The sequence below is a fragment of the Myotis daubentonii genome, chromosome 15 (genome assembly GCF_963259705.1).
Source record: "Myotis daubentonii chromosome 15, mMyoDau2.1, whole genome shotgun sequence".
NCBI lineage: Eukaryota > Metazoa > Chordata > Mammalia > Chiroptera > Vespertilionidae > Myotis > Myotis daubentonii.
The window spans coordinates 8,910,577-8,921,075 of NC_081854.1; the positions used below are offsets into that span (position 1 = coordinate 8,910,577).

The 10,499-nt window shown below is 61.0% G+C and overlaps 1 protein-coding gene across 1 annotated transcript in view; it reads right to left on the reverse strand.

The window, feature by feature from the left end:
• The window catches only part of SULT2B1 (sulfotransferase family 2B member 1), a 34,552-nt gene extending 27,315 nt beyond the window's left edge, over positions 1-7,237 (reverse strand). The window contains exon 1 of the mRNA XM_059665981.1: positions 7,018-7,237. Coding sequence (XP_059521964.1) covers positions 7,018-7,088 — 71 coding nt within the window. The 5' untranslated portion in view covers positions 7,089-7,237. The remainder of the gene's footprint in view (positions 1-7,017) is intronic.
• Positions 7,238-10,499: the final 3,262 nt, after the last annotated feature.

The window sequence follows — 10,499 nt, forward strand, 5'->3', positions numbered from 1 at the left end:
ACCCAGCTAAAGAAAGGACTCACTCCCTGCAAGTCCTCGGGGCTCCGTGCCTGGGTCCCCGGCTCTGGCCCGCACAGTCCAGCGGATGCTTTGCACCCCGTGTGCCCGCGCGCGGCCCCACCTCCCCCGGTCCCCGCGCCAGCACAGCCCGTGTCATTCGGTTCTCACTGCCAAGTTCCACCTGTTCCCGACACACTGCCCGCTCCGCTGCTCCCCGCACCGGGCTCTGAAGCTGCTGCCTTTAGCCTGAGGGCTCTTCCCAACCCTTCCTTTCTCTCTAAACTCTCTCTCTCTCTCCTCCCCACCATCCCCCCAGCCAGCAGACATTTATTAAGCTCCTACTATGTGCCTCTCCCTGCCCTTGGTGCACTCACGGCCTGGCCCCATCCTCCAATGGGACTTTTCCCGATGATGGAAACATCCATTCTGCGCCTCCGGCCACATGTGGCTACTGAGCCTTTGAAATGTGGCTGGTGCGACTGGTGACCTCTCCACCTTTTTTTTTCTTCTTCTTCCTTTTAAAAACACATTTTTATTGATTTCAGAGAGGAAGGGAGAGGGAGAGAGAGAGAGAGACATCCATGAGGAGAGAGAATCATGGATCGGCCGCCTCCTGCACGCCCCCTACTGGGGATCGAGCCCTCAACCCCGGGCGTGTGCCCTGACTGGGAATCGAGCAGTGACCTCCTGGTTCATGGGCCGGCGCTCAACCACTGAGCCACACCAGCCGGGCTGGTGAGCTCCACTGTTTAAATGGCATTTAGTGATTATTGAATACTGAATAATTCAATGACTCCTGCAACCCCGGCAGCCAAGTCAGTGGTTGGGAAACTTCCCGGGCAGGATTGGAATCACTCAGGCCGAGAGGCCGCCCTGGAGGCGTCAGGGTGATGAGGTCTGAATTCAGACCCAGTCTTTCTGGTGGGAGGTAGCGGCCATCTGCGAGCATGCCATCACCCAGCGTGCAGGGGAGGATGGAAGGTACCTCCTTGGTAATGTTTGCTGTGGGTGGCATGATTCATGGCACTATCTCAGCTATTGCAGGTTCAATAAAATATAGAATTAAAGTTAATTTCACCTACTTTCTTTTACGGGGTGTGTGTGTTTGTGTGTGTCTGTTAGATAATGTTTACCTCCGGGGCTCATGTTACGCGTCTGTGGGAGAGCGTGGGTCTGGAGGGTGGACCAACAGACAGACAGACAGACCACAGACACGCTGATCCCATCTGGGGTGACAGGCCGCCTGGTGAAGGTTGTGGCTGTTAGGATGCATGACCCCTGGCCTCTCCTGTTTGACTATGTTTTCTTTTTTTTAAAATATATTTGTATTGATGTCAGAGGGGAAGGGAGAGGGAGAGAGAGAGAAACATCAATGATGAGAGAGAGTCATTGACTGGCTGCCTCCTGCACGCCCCCCTACTGGGGATCAAGCCCGAAACCCAGGCATGTGTCCTTGACCAGAATCGAACCCAGGACTCTTCAGTCCACAGGCCAATGCTCTATCCACTGAGCCTAACCAGCTAAAGCTGTATATATATATATATATATATATATATATATATATATATATATATATATAATTAATTTCAGAGAGGAAGGGAGAGGGAGAAAGAGAGAAACATCAATGAGAGAGAATCATTGATCGGCTGCCTCCTGCACACCTCCTATTGGGGATTGAGCCGCAACCCGGGCATGTGCCCTTGATGGGAATCGAACCCAGGACCCTTCAGTCCACAGGCTGACGCTCTATCCACTGAGCCAAACCGGCCAGGGCAGGCCGTGTTTTCTGCGATGCATTGCTCTAAGTGTTTTTCCACAGCTTGAAGCAAATGGCCTGCACCTGCAGACAGGACGATACACTTCCCAGGCAACTTGGGTGCGCCCTCTCAGCCCCCACCCCCCGCCCCCCGCCGACATCCCGCTATCTTCCAAGGATGTCCTGCTGTTCGGCAGCTCCCTGAGCTGGTGCAGCCTGACCCAGTCCCCACGTAACAGAACAGAACCCGCCCTCGGTGCCCCGCCGTGAGAGGATGTAACACAGATTCTTAAACTCTCACAACGCCTCTTGGCCTGGCTCCTGTGGGCGGGGACCTGACACTGGCCACAGAGGGACAGCCTCTTCGAGTCTTCGAGGCCCCTGTCTGATCCCCTTTCTCTAGCGAGGGCTTAACCGTGACGTTTCTGGAGCAAATCTCAGATGTGCCGTGGCTCCCTGGGCCTCAGTTTTCCCATCTGTAAAACGGGCTGACGCCGGCTGCCTCTGGCTCACGGCAACCGCCCGGGAAGGTCGCAATTATTATCAATCTTCACCCGACCCCGCCCTGCCCCGCACCCCGAGTTCCTGGCCGGAGAGGAGTCACGGGAATTAGAGAAGGAGGAAGGACAGCGCGCAAACCCTGACTCAGCAGAGGGCCCGTCAGGCCCTGCCCCAGGCATCACCGGCCGCGCCCACTTCACAGATCCGCAGCCCGAGCCTGGTGCCCGCGGGCCCCAGCGAGCGAGCGGCATGGGTGGGACTTGAACTCAGGGTCGCCTGTCGGGCAGCTGTGTGACCCGGGCATTCTTATCGCGAGGCAGGTCCTTGGGTCCTGGCTCGGGTCCCAGCCTGGGCCCAATTCCACCTGCAAGCCCAGCCGCTGGCCTCCCCTCCCCCCACTGCACCTCCTCCCTGAGCTAGGCCTCGCTGCCCCCCCGTCCCCCCTCCCCCCTCAGGACCGGGCACCCCAGTGGGGCTCCGTCTGCACCCACCCCAGCTCTATCCTCTGTCCTGAGCTGCCCTGCACACGCCCAGCCTTGCCTTGGCCTTCGATGACGCTGATGGGCTCCTGTCCCTGCCCCAGAGCCTCCCTTCGGCAAAATGGGCTGCCCGGTTCTTTCCAACTGGGTCCTGGCTGTTCCCAGGTCCCTGTCCCTAAGCACCCCCCTTCCCCGCCCCAGAGAGCAGGCAGGAACCAAAACCCGCCTTCCCTCCACTCCCCAAGCCCCAGTCCCTTGCAGAGGGGAGTGGGGCGAGGGGAAGGGGGGCTGTGAGCATCTTTTTCTAATTCTCACCAAAGCGCCTTAATTACTAGTGGCGGCCCAGGGCCCCCCCCACCCCCCTCTGCCAGCCTGAATTCCCCCCAGGGGCCAAGGTCTTACTATGTATTTATTGCTTAGAACCTTTTCCTAGTGCCTGCCTCCCCCCCCCCCGCCCCCCCCCGAAAAGCAGCTCTGTGGGGGGCAGGGCTGTGGCCATAAAGTCATTGGAGTGACTCTGGCTGGGGGGGGGGGCAGGAGGGAGGGACTGGGGTTGTAAAACCAGGGCTGACAACTTCAGTCATAAAGAGGCCAAGATCTGGAAGGGCCTGCACGTGGACTTCAAGATCAAAGGGGCGGGGGGGGGGGGCGGGGGGGGGGCGGGGGGCAGGGAGGAGCAGCAGCACAGGTTCAAATGCCGGCTTGGCTGCTTCTCGCCTTGACCCTGTCCGGAAGGGGCTCCGGATTCCCAGGAAATGGGGAAGCTCTCGGACAACCCATTCAGCCTCCCTGTCTGGGCAGGGGTGCCTCCCGGATGCTGCCCCTCCCTCATCTTGCTCACCCTCTCATTCCTTTCACACCTGCCCGTCCTGTCCAGTCAGCCTGCCTCAGTGGAAATCGGCTCCACCCCACTTGGCAGCTGTGTGACCCTGGTCAAGTCACTCAACCTCTCTGGGCCTCGGTTGTCTCTGTCACGAATGGGTGATCACAGTCCGTCTCCAACGGCTGTTGTGAGGGTTGAATGAGGTCAGCTGGGAAAGCGCTGAGCGCAGGGAGGACTTAAAAGGTTCTTTAGGGCCCTGGCTGGTGTGGCTCAGTGGATTGGGCGTCGTCCTGCTCACTGAAAGGTTGCCTGTTCAGTTCCGGTCGGGGCACATGCCAGGGTTGCGGGCTCGGTCCCCAGGAGGGGGCGTGCAGGATGCAGCCAATCAGTGATTCTCTCTCATCATGGATGTTTCTCTCGCCCTCTCCCTCGCCCTCTCTCTCTAAAAATCAATACAAATATTTAAAAATAGTTCTCTCTGGATTACTGTCCCTGGCTTTGTCCCCCCATTGGCCACGGAAGCTCTCAACCATCCCTAACCATCTGTGCCCTGCCTACCTCCCGCGTCTAACATTTCCTCTTAAAATACTTATTTGTGCCTTTATTATTCCTTTCCAGTCTGCCGCGTGCACACAAGGTACATGGAACCCATACGATCCATCAGGTAGAACTGGTAACAAAGCCCGTGAACTAGAACATTCTGAGCCGTGAGTCTTGCTGGTGCCCCTGGGCTCCCCCTTGTCCCCTGGGCCTCTCCCCGCAACCCCTACCCCGAATTAAATCCTTGTCCGTTGCTTGGTTTGGGGGGGGGGCGGTTTTATCACAGAGGCCTGTAACCCCGAACAACATGGGGCGTAGCTTCTCTTGGGGGAGATGGGGACTTGGACATGGAGTCGCTCATGCCGCTGCCCGGGGGGTCCGCTCGGACCCACAGCCTCTCACATCCCCCCAGGAGCAGCTTCGCCCCTCGGGGGGGCCCCCCGCCCCCCCCCCCCCGCGCGCCCTGCCCTTCCTCACCATCCTCTCATCCTGACTCGCCACCCAGCGAGCTCCAGCTCAGAGGGTGCCGGCGCCTCCATTCATTCCCTGACATCATTCCCAGAGCGGTCACAGCCGCCACCCGAGCCCAGGACCGCGAGGTCCCCACGCTGGCCCTCCCTGGTGCCGCGGGGACGGGTTGGAGACGACAAGCGTGACCAGGACCTGCCTGTGGTGGCCGCGTCTTAAAGGGTGAGCAGAAACTTGCCATGGGAGGGAGCGAGGTCCTCCCAGGCAATAGAAACTTCAGGGGCCCAGGCCCAAAGTGGGCGACCCAGGCCGGGCGGGGGCATTGGCGGGGGCGGGGAGCAGCCAGATGGGGCCCAGTTAGCGAGGGGGCTGAGGGCTGTGGGAGCAGAGAGGCGAAGCCACAGGAGAAGCCGGTGGTGGGAGCCTAGGCCCGCTCCGCCCATTTACACGAGGGCAGCTCTGTCTTGATCTCTGCGATGGATGTGGTCCCGTTTGGGAGCAAGATTCCTCTTGGCCATAGGTCTCCGCGTCTTAAAAATGTTTTGGAAACCATCGCCCTGGGCGCTGGGGAGCCATGGAAGGGGCTGGAGCTGGGGCTGGCCGGGGGAGATGTGGAGATTAGAAGAGACGTGTGTGTGTGTGTGTGTGTGTGTGTGTGTGTGTGTGTGTGTGTGTGTGGCGGGGGAATCCCTGCAGAGGGAACAGAATATGCAAAGGCCCTGGAGCAGGGAATGGTGAGGTGTGGCCAGGAAATTCAAAGTCAAGGGAGGTGAATGAGCTGGGAGGCCAGAGTGCCAGGGCTAGGAGTCGCTTGGGGACTGGGAGCAGGGGAGGGGCAGCTCTAGGAAGGACTGGAGGCGGGAGGCCAGGGCGAGGCTCCGGGGGCTAAGAGGAGGCCTGAGCTGGGGCCACGGGAATGGAGAGAGTCAGGTTAGAGGGGAGTGGGGTTGGGCAGGGCCAGGCTGTGGGAGGCAGAGGGAGGACGGGGCAAGGACAGTGCGTGGGGGTCACCCTGGTGACCGCTGGGCCCAGCCCTGAGATGGCGACCCCGGAGGAGGAGCCACTCTGGGAAGCCGCGGAGTTCAGTGGGGATGTTGTGTGCGGAGGGGTCTGGGATGAGCCCCCAGAAGGGATGTGAAGGGCCCTCAGGAGAGGCCTCCCTCCCTCTGGGTCCAGGGGATTCTAGAAGCTCGTGGAAAAGAAAGTTGGAAGCCCCCGGAGCAGCACCCAGGGGTCCAGACGTGTCTTACAGGGGAAGGTTATTTGTGCCCATTTCTCAGATGAGGAAACTGAGGCTGAAACCTCCCTAGAGGCGGGAGCCCAGGTGGGACGCTGCTTCTCTCTGGAGGAGAAACCGCAGAACCCGCGGGGCCCGGAGAAGGGAACGCCCGGACCTCCCTCAAGCAGAGCTGGGACCAGCCCGTTGGCTCCCCGGGCCTGGGAGGCCCAGAGACACCATGAGGCCTGCCTGGGTCACACAGCAATTAGAACCCAGCTGCTCCCATCTCTGGAATCTGGGGCACCGGGGAGGCCTCTCGGTGCCCAGCTTGTGGGTGAGGGCGGGGAGCGGGGGGCCGGATGCAGTGTCCCCACAGGGGGGAGACCCTGGCCTGGGAGCTGGAGACCATGTCAAGCAGCTTGCTGTGTGACCCTGGGCCGGCAGCCGGCCCTCTCTGAGCCTCTGCGGACTCAGCTGAGACATGGAGCCACCGGGAGGGGGTGTCCCCGAGGCTGCTGAGGAGACAAGAAACCACAGACTCTGGGGGCAGACCGACGGGGCTCGCACCTGCTCCTGGCTGGGTGAGCACAGGCACTTTCCCTGGGAGCCTCAGTTTCCCCGTCGGGAACGCGGGGGCTCTGACAGTGTCTGCCCCTCCCCAGGGACGAAGGAGTCAGCTCCAGCGGCGGGGAGAGCTCTGTCCCAACCTCCCCGATGAGATGTGGGGGGCCGGGCCCCCCCAGGACACACGGCCTCGGCTCCATCCTGACCCCCACCCACCTCTGCGCTCCCATCACCCCAGACGGAGCCGGAGCCGGGATGCCTTCTGAGCCGCTGTGAGGAAGGGCACCCCGACTTGAGGGCTTGCTGGGGCGTCCAGGGAAGAAAGGGTACAACAGGTTCTCTGTTTCGTGAGCAACTACTGCGCCCCAACCCTCCGCTCGCCGCGCGCGCGCACCCGATCCAACCCCTCGGCAAACGGAGAGCTCAGCCCCGCGAGGGACGCGCGCCCCGCATCCCGGCCGGGGCCTCGGGGCCGCCTCGGTCCCCCACTCCCTCGGGGCGGCACCAGCGCCGGCACCCCGAGTGGCCGCGGCCGCCGCCGTCCAGCCGAGTCCCGGGGCTGAGGCTGCAGGAGGCCGGACCGGCTTGGCCCGAGGCCCCTGGCTCTCCGCTCAGGCCACCTCCTGGGGCGCGCGGGGTGGCGGGGCGGGGGGGGGGGGGTCCTCACCCGATTTCCGAGATGTTGTTCTCGTAGGTGCCCCACAGGCCCGAGGTCCGGGGCTCGGCGGGCCCGTCCATGGCGGCGGGCGCGGGCGGGGAGGGGAGGACGTGCAGGGAGCAGACGGCGCGGCGCGGGACCCGTGTGTGCAGCGGCGGCGTCTGCCACCGGGGGAACCCGCCAGGTGCCTACCTCCGCGCCCAAGGGGAGGGGCAGCTCCCAGCCGGTTCTCCCAGCTGCTACCCACGCCTCCGACCGCGGGGAGAGGCCGGGAGGGAGCCTCCCTTCCCCGAGAGTGGGGAGGAGGGGTGGCGGGCCGGCCCTGGAGCGCGTGGGGCAGAGTCCAGGGGTGCAGCGTCGCCCGGCTCTGGGGCCTCCAGGCTGCTGCTCTGGGCTCGCTGTGCCCCTGCAGCCTGTGTCTGCTCATCTGGCAAAGCAGCTAATCCCGTCTCAGAGACTTCATTCATTCATTCACTCACTCGCTCATTCATTCACTCACTCATTCATTCATTCACTCACTCATTCATTCATTCATTCTCTCGTTCATTCGTTCCTTTATTCACTCAAGAAATATTGACTGAGCCTTGACCGGTTTGGCTCAGTGGCTAGAGCGTCGGCCTGCGGACTGAAGGGCCCCGGGTTCGATTCCGGTCAAGGGCATGTACCTGGGTTGCCGGCACATCCCTAGTAGCGGGTGTGCAGGAGGCAGCTGATCGATGTTTCTCTCTCGTCGATGTTTCTAACTCTCTATCCCTCTCCCTTCTTCTCTGTAAAAAATCAATTAAAAAAAATAAAAAAGAAATAAATGTTGACTGAGCGCCTCCTGTCTGTGAAACACTTTGCTAAGTGCTGGGACCCGGCTGGGCACCGCCAGACAGAAGCTGCAAACAGACTGGGAGCCAGAGGGAGACGCGGCTGCGCAGCACAGATGGGGAGAGACACGGAGGGGCAGAGACGGCGAGAGACAGAGAGACCCAGGCAGAGACCGACGCACAGAGAGGCAGGAACTCACAGCGGGGCAGAGGCAGAAACAGAGCGACAAAGGCACTGAGAGCGGGTCAGAGACCGAGGGAGACACAGAGAACAACGGAGAGGCAGAGACACGGAGAGACAAGAGGGTCGGAGACCGCGAGAGACACCGAGGCACAGAGACGCTCAGACGCGGGAGCGTGAGGGTCACAGCGCCAGCACCTCCCAGCTGTGGCACCTGGAACCGGTCCCCTCGCCTCCTGAGCCTCAGTTTCCCCAACTGTGAGGGGCACCTGTGTCACTGGGCTGCTGTGAGGACCGGATGAAACACTTCTCAGGTGGCGGGCTCAGTAAAGCCAGTGACCCCTCCGCTCTACCCCCCCCCCAAACCCGGCTACCCCAGCGCTGGTCTCCCCGCCCTCCGAGACCAATCTCCTCACCAACAGCGACTTCTTTTTGGAGGCGAAGAGGAGTGTGCGAGCCTCCTTGTTGTTTTATTTTTTTATTATTTTTAAAAAATATATTTTTATTGATTTCAGAGAGGAAGGAAGAGGGAGAGAGACAGAAACATCCACGATGAGAGAGAATCATGGATCGGCTGCCTCCCGCATGCCCCCCACTGGGGATCGAGCCCACAACCCGGGCATGTGCCCATGACCGGAATCGAACCCGGGACCTTTCAGTTCGCAGGCCGACGCTCTATCCACTGAGCCACACCGGCCAGGGCTGGTTGTTGTTTTGCTGTCTGAGCAGCTAAATCTAGAAAGAAAAGAAGGGTTCCTGGGACCCTCCTTCTACCCACAGAAGCAGCCATCGTGGATTAACATTTCGGTTGAATCTTTCTAGCAATTTCTCCTCGTTTTCCTAGTATGGGCCGGAGGAATTTTGGTTGGATGAGTCAAAACAAAAAACAAACAAACCCTATTTAAAATTCCGTTTGCTGACCAGTTAGTTTGCAAGGTGAGCCCGAGGAGGTGGGTCCGACTCGTGTACCAGACACAGAGGGGGCTCAGAGAGGCGGGGTGACTGGCCCAAGGTCACACAGCATTGCCCGCCCTCAGTCTGAGGGTGGGCAGAAGACAGTCGTCTTGGGGTGTCCTGTCCACTCAGTTCATCTGCTGAAAGGCCGGCCTGGAGGCTGTGGTGTGGGGAGCCCCCCCCCCATGACTGAGTTTGAATCCTGTCTTGGTTGCTTTCAGTCTCAACCCTGCTGTTCTCATCTGTGAAAAGGGCTCCCCTGCAGGGCGCGGGGGACCCAGAGGGCCAGCTGGGCCTGCCAGGGGCTCTGGACTGCCCTGGCGGCAGGATGGTGGGCTGCGTGGAGACCCACCCCTGGCCCGGGCCTGGGCCACCTCGCCCTTGCTCCACCTGCAAAGACCCTTCGTTCCTGGCTCTGAGGAGGTAGCCCCCTGCTCTATGCTCCCTGTGGGACCTCCGCTGACCTCTGTCACCGGGCCCCCCCCAGCTGTGGGGACCCCAGGGGGGCACTGTGCCAGCCAGAAGCTTGGAGTTCCAGGGGGAGGGAGAGTCTGAGGGGAGCAGAGCTCCCAGGTCCCCGAGGGAGACAGGAAGGGAAAGGCAGGGGCAGTGCTGGGGGACAGAGAGACCCAGGGAGACCCCATGGGGGTGTAGGAGATGCTGAGGGGAGAAGGCGGGCCTGGAGACTGTCTCGGGAGGATGGGACCTGCCGAAGGAGAGGACCCGGAGACCCAGGGAATGTACCACCTCCGGCCTTCGCACCTGCTGTTCCCTGTCTGACATGCTGTTCCTTGTCTGACATGCTGTTCCCTGTCTGACATGCTGTTCCTTGTCTGACATGCTGTTCCCTGTCTGACATGCTGTTCCTTGTCTGACATGCTGTTCCCTGTCTGACATGCTGTTCCCTGTCTGACATGCTGTTCCTTATCTGACATGCTGTTCCCTGTCTGACATGCTGTTCCCCAGCCACGGCCCTTCACCAAGTCGGCCCCTCACGCCCCCTCCGAGCTCTCCTGCCACTGTCTCCACCCCCCTCTCCTGTTTGACTTTCCTCCGTAGCTCTCACCACATGGACGTCCTGAATGAGTTCCTTCTTGGTCTTGCTGACTCCCTGCCTGTCTCCTCATCGGACGGTCAACCCCGTGGAGATGGGGCTCGTCCCCTGTCGGATCCGAGGGCAGTGCCTGGAAGCGTGCCCCGAAAGCAGCCGATGTTCAGTGAATGCTGTTGGTAGAAGAAATGAGTCATCACGGGCTGATGGGGAGCAAGTGGTTGGTGGTCCGTGGAGGAGCCAGTTGGAGCTCAGGGAGTGGGATGGGGAGGGTGAGAGGCCCAGGCTCCCAAGGAGGTGGCAAGGAGAAAAAGAAGACGCCAGAATAGCATCTTCCTCAGTGTCAGGAGGGGAGGGCCAGTCATGGAGGCCACTGACCCACAGAGGTGGATGGGGGGTTGGGCATCCGGAGGACAGGGAGCAGACTTGGAGTGGGATGGGAAGAGGAAGTGGGAAACCCAGGGCCAGCTGGATGGGGGCGCTGGGAGCAGCA